Source organism: Populus trichocarpa, chromosome 7 (assembly GCF_000002775.5).
Source record: "Populus trichocarpa isolate Nisqually-1 chromosome 7, P.trichocarpa_v4.1, whole genome shotgun sequence".
Lineage (NCBI taxonomy): Eukaryota > Viridiplantae > Streptophyta > Magnoliopsida > Malpighiales > Salicaceae > Populus > Populus trichocarpa.
The window spans coordinates 2,704,039-2,719,968 of NC_037291.2; the positions used below are offsets into that span (position 1 = coordinate 2,704,039).

General features: G+C 30.4%; 1 protein-coding gene across 1 annotated transcript; it reads left to right on the plus strand.

The window, feature by feature from the left end:
- Window positions 1–7,579: 7,579 nt before the first annotated feature.
- LOC7473123 (uncharacterized) lies at window positions 7,580–10,637 on the plus strand. The gene is made up of 5 exons (XM_002310734.4): window positions 7,580–7,735; window positions 7,827–7,879; window positions 9,571–9,765; window positions 9,927–10,007; window positions 10,087–10,637. The coding sequence occupies exons 1-5, from the start codon at window positions 7,679–7,681 to the stop codon at window positions 10,253–10,255; spliced, it is 555 nt and encodes a 184-aa protein (XP_002310770.3). The 5' UTR covers window positions 7,580–7,678; the 3' UTR covers window positions 10,256–10,637.
- Window positions 10,638–15,930: the final 5,293 nt, after the last annotated feature.

Consider the following 15,930-nt stretch of genomic DNA (forward strand, 5'->3'; position numbering starts at 1 on the left):
GAAATTGTAAAAAAAATAATCTAAAACATTATCCCAAACAAAAAAAAATAGTAAATCAAAAGAATGAAGACCAAATCTAAAAGATTAAAAAAATAAATAGGGGTGCAATTGAAAAATATTTTTAATTTTATAAATTATTCAAAATAAAAATAATAATAATCTAAAAAATTATCCCAAATGTGAAAGAGAATAAAATTGAAAGGGCTAACCCGAAATCTTTAAGGTGTTCATGCGAGATTCGAGGAGAGAGAGAAAAAAAAAAAGAAATGGTCGCTAACGCCAAGCTAGTGACATATTTGGCGCACACACCTCTCCATCGCATAGGAGGCTTCAAGACCTTCCAAATGACAGCCTAGAAGATGAGGTTTGGTGGTCAAACAACTCTACACATGTCACTTGAAGAGTACGAGAGCTGTTCACTCACTAGTTTGTGCGTTGCACGCGCCAACATTTTTTTTTAATAATATTTAAGATATGATTAATTACAATAATACCCCTAAGTAACTTTCAAATTAACAATAAAAACAATGTGAAATGACAAAAAAACCTTTATAAGAGAGTTATATTAATTTTGTCTTTAAAGACATCAAAGTAATTACACTAATTTGAAAAGGTTGAAAAGACTATAATACCTTTAAGTTATAGGCATTATATTTTTTTTATTATAGGGTTAAATTGGTAATCTTATTGTGCAATAAGAAAACAAAATGACTAATCTAATCATATAAAATTTGTAAAAAATAATTGTGTCATGGTAAAAAAATAACCTTATCTTCAATGCCTAGTTCAAAGTTTTTTTTTTCAAGAATAATTTTGTGATTATACTATTAAATGAATATTGTTCTGTACCTTGGTGAACAATAATTTTCTTAAAATATTTAGTTTTTTTTTTTTTTTGTTAATGTCAATAAGAATAATAATATTCAAAGCACGCATGTTTGGGTAATTTCTTGCTTTCTATATTTATTTTTGCTAGTATACATGCATTGCACGCGTGTGCATATATATATATAGTTTTTTTATATAAAGGTATTAAAATTAATTTTAAGAAAATAAAAAAACCATAAAATACTATATATAAATAAAATTTGAGTAAAACTATTTGTATATAACACAAATACATAATATGCAAATGTGAATAAAAATTTCATTCAAGCCTCTGTTAAATTTTAATGTGATTACATTAGCATTGTAGTTTATACAAATTTAAAGAATTTATATGACAAATATTTAAAATATAGAAACAAATATAATTTGTTTTCTATTTTTTTGACCAAGAAGTCCCTTTTAATGTAAGTAGAGTTTGTCAAAATATATAAATCATTTCTTTTTAAATTAAGGAGTTAAAGATAATATAAGAAAACTATCAAGGGTTTCCGATAAAATAAAAAAAATCAATTTAATATTTTTTTAAAATTTTAATGTAATTTTATTATTTCCGATAGTGTTTAGTTACTATGTTCATAGATTTGATGGAAGAAACAACGCGAGCTTTATTTGCTAAACTATATTTTGTATAAGCAGACCATCTAATTATTAATCTGCGAGTGGACACAGTTAAAAAAAAATCAGCTAAAAAGTAAATAAAACAAGAGGAAAAGTGAAAGGCAAGCTGTCGTTGAAACAGTTTCATATATCTAGTTATATATATTAGCTATTTAGCTCGCGATCATTGCGAGTTATAATTTTTTTTAAAAAAAAAATCTAGATAAACAAGCTATTTTCTAAAAAATTTCAAGTATAAATAAAAAATTTATGATTACTAAAAGAAATAAATTTATAATTTCAAATAAATTGATAATTAATATTTATATAAATAAACAAAAACAAAAATCATTAACAATAACTAAAAGAAAAACTGGAAAAAGTAAGAGATAGAAACTAGAAATCGGCATACACATAAACTTTATTGAATAAAATAAAAGGAAAAACAATTCTATATAAGGCTTCTCATATTAAAAATATTATAAAAAAATAAATACTTCTATTTTTTAAAATAATTTTAATCTATATAATAAAAAAATTAGATGAGTCACATTAGTCTCATAAGAAAAATTAAACATACTCAATATAATAATAAAAAATTGTTATTTTAAAAAGGCTAAATAAGCCAAAACAATCACATAGAAAATGTATTAATAAAAACATAAATGCAAAAATTAGATTTAAGAATAAATATAAAAAATTAGTAATTTTTTTTAAAATACCAAATTATAAAAAAAATAAAAAATAAAAGAATGAGGCCATGCGATATGGGTCTAGTTAGCCAGGCTTAGTACCTGACCCACAAAGAAAAGGCCCGCTCGCGGGACTACAAGTCTAGGCCACACATGCAGACCTTTATTTTTTTTTTCTGAAGTTAATGGAGGGGGGACCATTCTTTGCCAAAAAATAAACGACCGCATATCTATAATTGCTTAGAGTCTGGCCACTGTAATAGTAGCCTTGTTTTTCCAACTTAAAAACATATTTTTAACCCATTTTTTATCCAAAAACACGTAGGAAACACCCTTGGAACCTTGTCTAACCAATCAATGACCTCAAAAAACCACCCTAAAACGCCATAATCAACCCAAAAATAAAAATCTTTCAGAGCTCAGATTTTTATTTGTTTAGGTGTTTTCAAGGTAAACAAACAATTAATCTTAATTTCCCTCATCATATGGAACCATTCGACACAAAAATCGATCGTTTTAGTGGTCATAATCATCACTAACGATAACTTTCTCTCTCTAAGGTGAAATTCGGCGACCCCCTCTCTCTTCTCCATTGAAAAAGGACTAAAAAAGAGGGAAATAAATTATAGTACCAAAATATAATATTTAAAAATTACATGGACTGGTTACATAATAACTTAAAAAATAAGGATTAAAATAAACTTTTCAAACAAATTACAGAGTCACCGCCTCGTGTTTTTCACTTAAGCTCTCTTTTCTTTCAATTCAACTCGCACTCCCACTAAAAAAAAATGTAATTGGGATCCAATTTGGGCTCAATTGTGCAAAAATAAAATTTAAGAATCAAATTGAATTTTTTTAAAATATCACTATTGAAATCCATGATGAGAGAGGATAAGTAAAAAAACCACATGGTAGTAACAATAACCATATCTTTTTAGCTTTAACTATTTTATTGGGTTGTATTATGCTACAGTCTAAATAAAAAAAATGAATGTAAAAAAATGCTTAGGTTATCAGAAATTAGTATTGTTATTAAATTTGATCTAGCAGATCAATTTTAAAACCTATCGACCCACCTTGTTGTTTAATCCAGGTTTAAAATTAAATAGTATGGATATTATTCTAACGTGATCTAGTCAACTTAACATGTTCAAAGACAACCATAACAACCTATAAAAAACATAATTTGATTTAAAAAAAATTCAAGACAATATTTTTTTAATATTGTGGCAATGATTTATTGAATACACTCGAGTTTCGTAGATTAAGTTATCAAACCTACAACCTGGGTCACGGATTCCATTGGATTTAATAATTTTTTTAAAAAATATTTTTACTTAATTATACAATAACAAAAATAAATACTTACAAAATCAAGTACAAATCAACTATCGGGATGTTTGTATGAGATTGCAATAACCTCATGAAAAACAAATCAAAATAAATTATAAAAAAATCAAAATCAACCAAGTATTAAAGAATAAAATTGAAAAAATAAAATCAATATAACCCTTAAAAAAAAGCAAAGGGAAAAAAAAGGAAAAAAAAGAGAGAGTGAGGGACCTCCTTCATTATTTATATATGAATACTAGAGGAAGTGAGTCATGTATATCCCAGTTTATTTTTAGTATATAATATAATTTGCACTCAAACCGTGAAAGAAGGATCAAAGTTTGCTCCCAAAATTATGTCACACGCATATATAGTCAATTAAAACCGATTGCTGGTCCTATCCATTAATTGTATATCTCAAACGAATGGCAATAAATTAAGGTGATCAAATATCTCACAAATTAGTCAGTGTGTGTGTCGCTTTCTCAGTGGAATTTGATAGCAGAAAAAAGACTTGGGTGTTGCGATTATTGGAGTACAGTCTATCATGATTGTGACTGATTATGATCTTGAGATAAAATAAATGAAAATAGTTGGAATAGAAAGGATAAAGAAAATTCAAAAATTATTCTAAAAATATATTTAATATTTCTCTTTTTTTCATCTCGAAATACTAATCAAACACCACCCACATGCAGACAGCGCAAGTGCTAGAAAATGATGGGAAATGCTACTACCTTACAAGAATTAGGTTAAACTTTCCATGACTTTTCAATGAGAAATTAATTTACTTGCAAGACGGGGGTCACCCTATGCCGTATACATTACTGCAGTATTACATGACCAATATGTTTATAATAATAATAGTTGATATTCTTGAACATAACATGTGTGAATTTATATATATATTAATCAATGGGGCCAGTATAGATTATAAATATATGGTGGATGCACGACAAAATGTATGGAAGTTGACCTAACTGCATGACCGGGAGGTTAACCTGTCCCTAGGGGAAAGATGGGCATGATTTGCACCAGGTTTTATTTAGTTAGTGGTTCTGGTTTAGGACTAATGGAGTAGGCTAACTATGTTTTTGTTTTTTATTAAGGAAGATCTAGCTAGATTGCTGTTAAAATTGAAGTATTAGGTTGTCTGTATCAATTGTATCACTAAGGTTTAAAAAACCCACAAAGGATATGTCAAACTACAGTAATCTCTTCTTCCTTTTCTTATGTTTTCTTGTTTTTTTTTTTAGTTTTTTGCCTGTGAACTTGAATTAATCCATAAATTGTATTGGATATCTAGCTCTGCGATTCACTAGGATTGGTCATTTGGGAGTTTAATCTAGCCTTAAAGTGTTCATCAAAATATATTGACACTAATTATTTATTAATTTATTCATTTAGGATATTTGGTTATGCTTGGTCTAAATCAAAGGAAAGATCAGAAGGTGGTTCATGTAGTCGGAAATTCACCTGCATATATTCACTTCGTCGTTAATGTTCCATGAACCAATCTTTTACTCTGTCTGTGAAGGAGACTGCCCGTTGACTCAATGCATGCTCTCTATATTTTCTTGATTCCCTCTCTCTCTCTTCCAATTTCCACACCATTCAACATATTTGTAGTGTCAATGAATCATGTGTGTTAATAACGCAGGAAATTTCCATTAATGAAAGGTCAAGAAGGCCACAAAATATACATGTGTTAGTTTTAAGCTTTATTTACACTAGCATTTGCCTCGAAATAAATAGGAATCGTCCTCTCCTATCACGCAAAAACTTTGCTTTTTTTTTTTTAATTATCAAAATTTTATAAACATTAAGACACTAATATTAGTTTAAAAAATAGTCGAATAGTGGAAAAACAAGCATATTTGAAACCCTCTACCAAAACCCATAAACAAAACAATTAAACCAAGAGATATTCAGCAGTTGTTTTGTCCAAAGTAAGATTTCATCTGCATTTTCTGTAGATATCCAACCTATATATATATATATATATATATATATATATATATTTTGCATGGATAACAAAGAAAAGCTTCTTCTGAGATACATATGGTTGGTAGGTGGACGAAGCCATAGCATGAACCGAAGCATATTTGAGACGGTGTTCATTGCAACCCACGATATGGTAGGATCTGCCTGTCTAGCATGAGGCAAACACGCATGCTACATATAATGTACCACATTATATGTCGACATCGTCTAACCTATGCAAATTAGCTGACTTTGATGTGTGCGTGTGTATGTGTGTTTCTCGAACAACTTGATGCCTGGTAAATCTTCAAATATTGATTAAGTAATAGAAGTCAGATGCTGTAATATTCTGCTGTGGTCATGAAAAGATCCATATAGCTCACGAGATGAACTATGCTACATGTTTTTGACCTCTGGTTATGTGATTTTAAAGTAAAGAGCTAGGTCAATCAGTTAATGCATCTCCTGATGAACAATTCGAAAACAATAGAGATTTCTTTTCTTTTTTTATTATTGATTTGAGGTTATCTAGGCCTTAAATTGCATAAAAATTGATAGCCTTGTTTCTCTGCTGCCAATCCGTTTGATCCCAGGTTCCAACATACTAAATGTCACCTGTCTGCAGACAGGGTAGATTGATGCTATAAGTGTCAGCTGGTCCAGCACTCATAAAATGGGCTGTGAACTTGAGAAATAATTGCACCTCTGCAATTAATAATTAATTTCATACCTGCAAGGGAACGACCTGTATATATGAGTAGAAGATGTGTTTGAACACTGAATATAAAAGGAAAATTGATTTCCAACGCAATCAATGACTAAAAAACTTACCTTATCAATGGAGGGATGTTCTCATTAACACTAACAAAGCACCTCAAACATCTGGTGTTTTCCTTGCAACTTTTCTCACTTCTCACTGCAACAATGCTTCTTCTTTCTTCTTTTCAATTTAATCCTTTAATCTTTGTGATAGATTATTATAGTTTTAACAAAACAGCCCACTATTAAGAATTGTGGTAATTACCAATTATGATACCTACCGACAGAGATATTTGCCTTTGCAATTAATTAAGACGGTCTTAATTATTAATTAGTCGAGATAGAATGCATCTACCCCATTTTCGCCATCTCTCTATTTTATCTCATGCTCCTCCCATCCTTCGTTCCTCCATTGTCCTCAAAACCTTACTTTGAGAAAAAGAAAATTGGAAAATCCCTCCATGCCGGTGTGTTTTTCTACACAAAAAAATTGTTTTGACCAAATGGTCGGCTATGACCATGTGATTTTTTAATTCTACATTTGTTGAACTAATTAATTAGTTGTTTCACGTTATCATCATTTGCTAAAATGTTCCACCGACTTATACCTCTATACTACACACACCCTTATATAGTCCATATTTAGAAATAATTCGTAATTGTTTGGAAACATGTTACAAACTGTGTTTTATAAAATTTTAATTTTTTTGTTTAAATTTAATTTTTTTTATGTTTTCAGATCATTTTGATGTGCTGATGTTAAAAATAATTTTTAAAAAATAAAACAAATATTATTTTAATGCATTTCTTGACAAAAAAACACTTTAAAAAACAATCATTATCATACTTCTAAACACCCTCAAACATACCCTTAGTTGATATGCATAATTAAGTTGAGGGGTCATTTTGAATTGCATATATTTTATAAAAAAAAATAAAAAGTTATTCAAAATTAATTATTTTTTAATTTTTGAGTTGTTTTAATACGATGGTATAAAAAATAATTCTTAAAAAATAAAAAAATAATTCTTAAAAAATAAAAAAATATTATTTTAAAAATAATTTTTAAAAAATTAAAAAAATATTATTTTAATATATTTTAAAGTGAAAAATATTTTAAAAAATAACAACTATTATATTTTCAAACACCCCATGAGTATCACTAGTAAAAAAAATTCGTTCATTAATGCTTTAATATTATATATATATATATATATATATATTCATTTCTCTTTCTAAAACCAAAAAGAAAGAAAAAAAAAAAAGAACAAGCCCAAATACATTTAGGCAGATAAGAATATGAGGCCCAAAAGATGAAGCCCGTCAAAAGCAAGCTGGAAGTTGCGCATGGCATGATATTACATCCTTAAACCTTAAAACCCTAAGACTAGAGAGAAACCTCAAAACCAGACAAGTAATACAAGATGTCGGGCAGAGAAGATTCGGAATCGGACGCGCCTGAGGAATTTACTGCAGAGCAGGTTCCAAAATTTATCCCTTTTATTTTTCAATTTTATGTTTTATTCAAAAATCTTTTTTTTTTCTTTTTTTGATGTTTTGTTATGTTTACAGGGAATACAACAAGATGAAGAGATAAGAAGAGTTCAGAAAGAAAGTAAGGCAAGGTACTTTCGTTGGTCTCTGTACTGCAGTCTCAATTTTTAGCAAACAAGACCCTCAAAAGAAATTTGTTTTCTTGATTGAGCTTATTATTTTTTGCCTTTTTTTTTAATTTTAGTTTGATTTGACTCTAAATTGTGTTTCTAGTTATTTTGATAACGCGTTTTTGAATTGAAGCTGTGATCTTTTGTTTTTTCTTTTGTCGTGGCTATATGTGGTGGAACTATAAAAAGGGGTGGTGGCATTTACTTGAAATTTTGCGCTGGTTGAATTATTTATTTTGAATAACTACTTGAGGAAAACTGCACTAGTTAAAGTAAATGATGTTTTTAATTTATGGCATTTATTTGGAAAGTTGACTCATTTTAGGAGAAAATATTATATATTGATGAAATTTTGTGAATTTGATTAGCAAATCTTGAAGTTTTAAAGTTACTCTCATCTTCTTAAGTTGTGGTATTCAGAACCGGCGTGAGAGAAGCATTGGATGGTGTGAAACGTAGAAGTCCTTGGGAGAAAAATAATGATACTAATGAAATACTATTTACTTAGCAGAACATGAATTGCTTGTCTTTTAATTGTTTCTCCTATGATTTGCCAAATTGCTTCCTGAATTGACTTCCTCCATTAAAGGTTTACAGTTTGCTTCGGGTTTTTCTTTTTTGGCTGCCCATACTTTCTTGCTGTTCTTAGGATGTCTGGTTGTTCTGTGTGATGTTTGTCATACTCCTTGTTTCTATATGACCCTCTAATTCCTAATTGCAATTCGTGGAGCATGGTGTTTGTTTAGTTAGAGAGCTCTTTTTGGTTAATAAATTAGGAGCTGACTATGGCAACTTTGCATAGGTAGTATTCTGAACTGTTATTGATGTGGGATGTGGCCCATTTTGAATTTCCCAGGAAACACTGAGCTTTAGATTAAGTTATTGATGTGAGGATGGTGAAGATTGCTGCTGCAACTTTGCTATTCTTGTTATGCATCCCACAAGGATCAGCTATATTGGTATCTAGTTGACGGATTTATAATGACTTACCCATTCAGCTCTTGTTAAGTGTCATGCAAGCCTTGGGCTTGACTAGGAGGCCTTGTTGATGTTTAACCTTTGAAAAGTAGAGGCATTCTCTTTGGCAAGATGGACAGTGTGGGTCAGTTTTTCTGGGAGGTGGCACTAAAGTTTAATTTGGCAAAGTGGGAATGTTTTGAAGCCTAAGAAAACACTGGTTAGGGATGGTTAGAGTTCAAAAAATCACAGTGCACAAATCACATGTGCCTCCATTTCATAAACTGGGTTATACTGAACAAAAGGGCAAACTTTTATTTTCTGGGCATGTATGAGCAGAAGGCATCTGTACTCATTTACTGAAGAAGAACAAATTTAGGTCAGTAGCAAATCAATAATCAGCAGAATTGGTAGTCTTTTACAAAATAGCGGAATGTTCTCCTGTTCTAGGAAATGCAACATGCATGGAATATTAGCTGTTTTATTTTTTTCAAAGGCTGCAAAAACTATTTTACTCCTAGATTCAATATTGTTGGTTTGGTTTACCTTTTTCCTTTCCCTTATAGTTTTGCTCCATTCAAAGCCAAATCTAGATATAGTTATATACTTATTCAAAAGTTGATTCTACTGTTCTTTTATTTCTGTTTAGTTTGGTGTTAGCAGTTTGTTTTACAAACCTGTTTAACTTTGAATAGATTTGTTCGTGAGGCTAAAGAAAAGCGCAGACGATTGGCACAGAGGAAAACAGCACAGCCACCTAAAGTGAATGAAAGTGTACGAGATGTGGTAGAAGCCAAAACTGAAACTGAAACAGAAACAGAGAAAGAGTCTCTGGGCTCTGGAGGGATGCTTCCAAGTGATATTGTTCAACTGCTTGCAGCTCGGGAGAAGTATGATACCCCTCTCTCCCTCACCCTTCTCTCTCTCTCTCTCTCTCTCTCTCTCAAGCGCAAGCGCGCACACACACACAAGCACATGAATGAGGACAGAAACAGATGTTTTCTATCTCCACGTACAGGATTCTAACCAAAAGAACTTATGCTGTCTGCAGAAAAGTCTTTTTGTCCGATTCTGAGGATGAGAACGCTGAAGAGAAGCGGCTTCCAAACAAGAAAAAGCGTAGAAGCTTGGGGTGAGGCATAATTGAAAGCTAAACTTGGAAATGATGTTTTTGAAACAAAATAATAATGTTATTGAATTTTAATTTGCAGGAAGGAAACTGTTATTTTGAAGGATATGGCACCTCCTCAATGCATACAAAACTCACTGGAGTTCTTGAAGAAAAAGAAAATGCAGCTTTCACGATCATCTTCGGTTTTGAACAACCCCAACCAAGCACTTCGCCTCATATCTACTTCTGGCTTGTTCAGTAAGAAATGACAAGCTTGCGAGTCAGTTTCTTGTTAATGTGCCCATGTAATACTGAGCCATTCAAAGCTAGTGTAAGACATTGATATCGAAAAGAGGCGAGTTACTCAACTTCCCAAAGCGTATTTTCAAGCTACTGCACCATAGTAATTCTTACATCACTTTCAACTCCACTGAAACGCATGCAAAATTGAGTCGAATACAGTTAACGTTGACACATTTTGCATTGTATCATTCAAGTATTTTATGATTCCCGAGGATTGATTGTTGATCATTATGAATATCTAATCTGTGTTAGAGAAATTGTTAACGGCAATTTGCTGGGGGACCTGTCCTGCTAAAAATCTTTGCCTGTTTTGAATCTCAAGGCACTGCACCTATTGGATTCCTACAATGCCTCCTCTCCTTCCCTTCATTGATACTTCATAAGTTGATAGAATATATTGGCGTCTTATTGTTGTGGAAAATATAGGTTAATCATTCAGAAGGGACCACTGCATTCTGGATTTTGAATCATATATAAACAAATCAGTTGTATCTCTCAGAAGCCCTCTCCTGCCCTTCCTCCGGAGGATTTTTCTAATCTTGGTGACTTGCTGGATTCAATCTCTTAGAATCTACTCGGTGCATATAATATGTGGTTTTCTGTACCCTTTTTCTTTTCCTTGATTAGGGAACAAACTTGTCTTCACATACACCATAGCTGCTGTATGATCCCAGACCATGACAACCAGAGCTGATTTTGCCAATATGAACTGGGAGTTTAGAGTTGGATTAAAAAGAAAACGAAAAGAAACCCAAACGCATTATGGGCATTCAAAGGTTTTTTGGAAACCCTTTCACTCGAGACCTGGGGGTGATGAAGCTTCGAGAGCTTATATTGAATTCAGAGAGAAATGTTCTTGAAGGTAAGTCCATTAAACTGCAATTGCTGAACAATGGCAATACAAGAACATCAATTCGTAAAAGATATATATAGCCATAACAAACATGGTCACAATATCTTAACTTGGTCATATTGAAGCTTCAATCACGAAGTGTCACAATCTGGTTTTTACTAAGGTGAGAGTAGATTCATTCTCTTAGTCCTGCCCTTCTCTGCTGCTTGAAGGAAGTGTGATGCACCCAACAATCCAAGCAACAAATTTCATCAATTATATTGCCATATCAAGATGAGGAGAACGCATCATCAGGGTCCAGCCACTTTCGTTGGTCTGCTAACACCATGTTTTCTTGGTCTAAGCTGCCTGTAAATGTAGCCAGAGCTTGGATAGCGTTTTTTACCTTGTTTGACCTCTTATGGTGGCGGAGACGTTTCAGGATAACATCTTTGTCCATGGAATGAACAGATGGTTTTAAATGGAGCTGGCTGCTGACAGGACAAGTGAGTGCTTGTTTGTCTTCAACTTCGGGGTGGTTTTGGTTCGATTTCTCGGTTTCTGATATGGATTGCCGAGCTTTAGAGATCATGAAAGCCATTGTTTATGGAGATGGAAAGAGCTGGAGAATGGGAATTGTATATATATAACGTGTGAGTGTGAGGTTTCAGTGGGAGCTTCCTTCTGTTTTGTTTAGCGGTTTGGTTTATAGCACAAATCAGTGGGTTTTGCATTTTTGGTGGTAGTTGGGGTAACTAACATCGCCTTGAATGACGTCATACATATACTAGATTATAGCTCGTGGGCTAATATTTAATTTATCGATGCATATAAATATGTTTACAAATTAGAGTTACGCCATGTTTCTTTTCTAAAAAATAGTTTTAGAGAAATTGTTCTCTTAATTTTTTTTTTTGTGTTTGTTTACTATTAGAAAAGTTGATCAATAAAAAATACATTCCAGTCAAAGGAAAATTTGATTTAGTTTCCAGGAAAGTGTTTTCCTGAAAAATTTGAACGGAAAACACTTTTCGAAAGTTGTAAAAAATTTAGAAATGTGATCAAATTATTATTTGCTGATTATATCAAATTTGATCCTCAAACTTTTAATTGTTATATATATTTTGTTTTGAATATTTATTTTTCAATTTCATCTCTTAAAATTTAATTTTTATATTAACTTTGTTCCTCATTTTTATAATTGTTATTCACTTTTCTGTTATCATTTTTTTATTGAAATTTTTTATCTATCAAATTTGATCCTTATTTTTTTTATTGTTACTTATTTTATTTGAAATAATTTATGAAATGTTAATTATTATTATTTTAATTTCTTCATCTTTTATTTTTTATATTTTTTAAATTTCATCTCTATTATTTTGATTATTATTTATTTTATTTGAAATAATTTATGAAATATTATTTTTTTTCAATTTCATTCTCATTCAACTTTTTAATTTGTAAGATTTGTTCCTTATTATTTTAATAAACTTGAAAAAAATAAAACATTAATAAGTTATTTTTCAATTCATTTTCCATGACATAACCAAACACTGGAAAGTATTTTCCAACTTATTTTTCATTACACTACTAAACATCAGAAAATAATTCACTTTTCTGAAATTTACTTTTTCAAAATTCATTTTCACCAAAAAAAAATTACTTTAAACAAACGCCCTTAATCTTTTATGCATAGAATGTAGTTGTTAGGAGCAACAGTGACAATAGCCAGAGTCACAGAGAGAGTGTTCAATAAGAAGCAAATATGAGATAATAGAAAATCTAAAATTAAAATGAAGAATTTGTTTGATTTTTTCGTTTTAAAAGTATTTTTAAAAAAAATTAATTTTTTTATTTTAAATTAATAATTTTTTAGTGTTTAATCATTTTAATATAGTAATATCAAAATAAATTTTAAAAATAAAAAAATATTATTTGAATATATTTTAAATAAAAAAAAACATTAAAAAAAAATATTTACTTGAAATATAACCAAGCCAAAAAGCGGAGAGAAAGGCTGAGAGAAGTCGTGTTTACTCTTCACTGACTTTCAAAAAATAATCCACAGAATATTTCGTCATCCGCATGAATGTGACGTCATCACAATGCCAGCGGAGATATATGCATCTTATTATTATTTTTGGCGTTGAAAATCTGAAATCTTCAACCTCTGTCTAGAGTAGAAAAGGAATCATCTTCTTACTCAAGGCCATGGTTCTTCTTAGACCGTACCTCGCTTCAATTTGATCAACTCAGCTTTTCAAACATCAATGGATTCTTCCTGAGCTTTAATTTGAGGGTTTTTAAATGTTTTCAAAAAATTTGGTTTTTAACAAAAGTAATTTTGAGCTATATCACGCTAAATTACTATACACACATCATTTATATATATAAAAAAAATACCGAAACAAATTAAGAGGGTGTTTGGCTTTAAGGTGTGATGGTTTTTTTTCTAAGGTACAATACATTTTAAGCACAAACCACACTTAATCGCATCTCCAAAAACTATAAAAACATGCTTTTTACTAAAAAAAAATACAAGCTACCTCTCCTCCAAACACTCTCTAAATAATACTACGAAACCACGATTTCAATCATAGAAATCAATTGTATGTGTCGCTAGAAGACAATGAAGCGGCTGATATGTTGACTCATGCAAGATAACCAAGCACTTTAAGTTAAGATGAAATTATAACCTAGCTATTTAATCCAAGAATAAGAAATTTGAATGGTAAAAGTAATGCAGGAATTCTATTATTATTTTGAACATGAAAATAGAAAAAGACAGGCTTGCTTTTCATTATGAATGTTGCAGAGATTGCTCAAAGGCCTACCTATCCCTCATCAAAACCAAAAGGAGTTGATTGGGAGAAGCTTGAAGCTGAAGTGAAGAAGGAGGTAATATTTGTTGATTCTGTGCTCATGTTCTGTGTTCATTCCATAACTGAAGCATGAGATATCTTTTGTGGATTTCAGGAGAAAGAGGAGAAGCTAGATGGGGATATGCAGCTTTGAACAAATTTTTCCGAGAAATTTACCAAGATGCTGATGAAGACGCAAGAAGATCCATGAAAAAGTCTTTTGTAAGGCCTTTGAATGAAATTATGTTATACATATATTTATGGGGTGAAGGAACTGCTTTCTGTTGTATTTTTTTATTTTTTTATTTTGTTAATTGTGGGTGTCTGAAAAGGTCAAAAAAAAATAATCTAAAAAAACACTTTCCGGCAACACAAACAAGGCCTAAAAGAAAACCCTCTTTCATTGTAGCAATTAACCGTGGAAATGACAAATCTCTGATTTTTTTCACTGTAGTGGTCACTTTGGCGCAATGATAAATCTGTAATTTTATTCAATTTTTTTTGTTAAATTTTTTCTTTATACTTTGCCTATTTATTTATGATAATTCTTTTTATTTTTATCTTCATTCATTATTTTATAGTTTTTATTTTTATTTTTTGCAACTCTCTTTTATTTTTGCAAACAAAAAAATTAATTTTTTTCTTTCCACCAGGCCTATTTATCACTATTCTTTTTGTTTTTATTTTCATTCTTTCATTCATTTGATTTTTTTTCTATTTGTTTCTTTAAATTTGATCTATTTATCACTTTATACTTGGATTATTTATTACCATTTGTTTTTTTTTCTTATCTTCATTTGCTCATTTTTTTCTTTACACTTGACCTATTTATTACTTTATATTTTGATTATTTATTACAATTCTTTTTATTTTTATCTTTAATATGTTGAAATAACATTGTGGAGATTTTTTTTAAAAAACAAAATTATCTTCCTCTACCACGTTTCAAAAGAAGCCACTCAGCCTACAGTCAAATATATTATTTCTTCTCATATATATATATAAACTAAATTAAAAAGGATTACCTTGTTTTTTAAAAAAATATCATTATTATAAATCATCATACGAATTCACTTTATTAGTTGACACTCTTGAAATTTTGTTGTGCAATTTTTATCTTTATATTTTGAAAATGACATTGTTGCAATTTTATAGGATTTGAGAATTTGTGAATTCTCGAGAAACATCTTTATTTATAATAGAGATGTCAATATTAAGAATTTTTAATATTTTTTTTGGACACCTAATTTTTTTCTAGCACTCTCCTAGCAACATCTAGAAAAAGTTTAAATAAATCAATTCTCTATCCTTCTCTTTCATTATTATTCTCTCATCTACCTAATTTTCTTCTCTACAACCCTCTCAAACAATCATTGACATCTTTTAAAGTACCCAAAAATTATAGATTAAATTATGAACATTGTGGAGGGGATTGGTTAGAATTGAGCTAGATTAGAAGAGGTTCCTCCATGCTTAACTATATCAAACAAAAAGAATTCTAGAAAGAGAAAGAATTCCTCTTGTCTTTCTCTCTTCCAAGTTCTGAATTGATTGTCGGAATTTGATGGATGATTTTAGGAGAGGTGGGTTCAATTAATGGGAACTAAAAATTGAAAAAAACTAAGTTAATTTTTCAAAAAGAAAGTCTGGGATGAGATCTTCATGCGACATGACTCAAAGGTTGTTGTAATTATCTTCTCCACAAAAAGGCAACACTTTGAGTGTTTTTGCCTCATAAGTGCTTCTTGAACTCCTCTCAATTGCTTTGTGGTTTTGCAAGATTCTCTTTTCTCACCATTAGTATATGTCATGTCCCATATACTAACCATATTCTTGAACTCCTCTCAATTGCTCCAAGACATGCTAACCATCTTTAAAATACGATAGTTATAAAGATTTATTTCTCATGTAATTTTAACTTTGAAATTTATAATTGCTAATATAATAG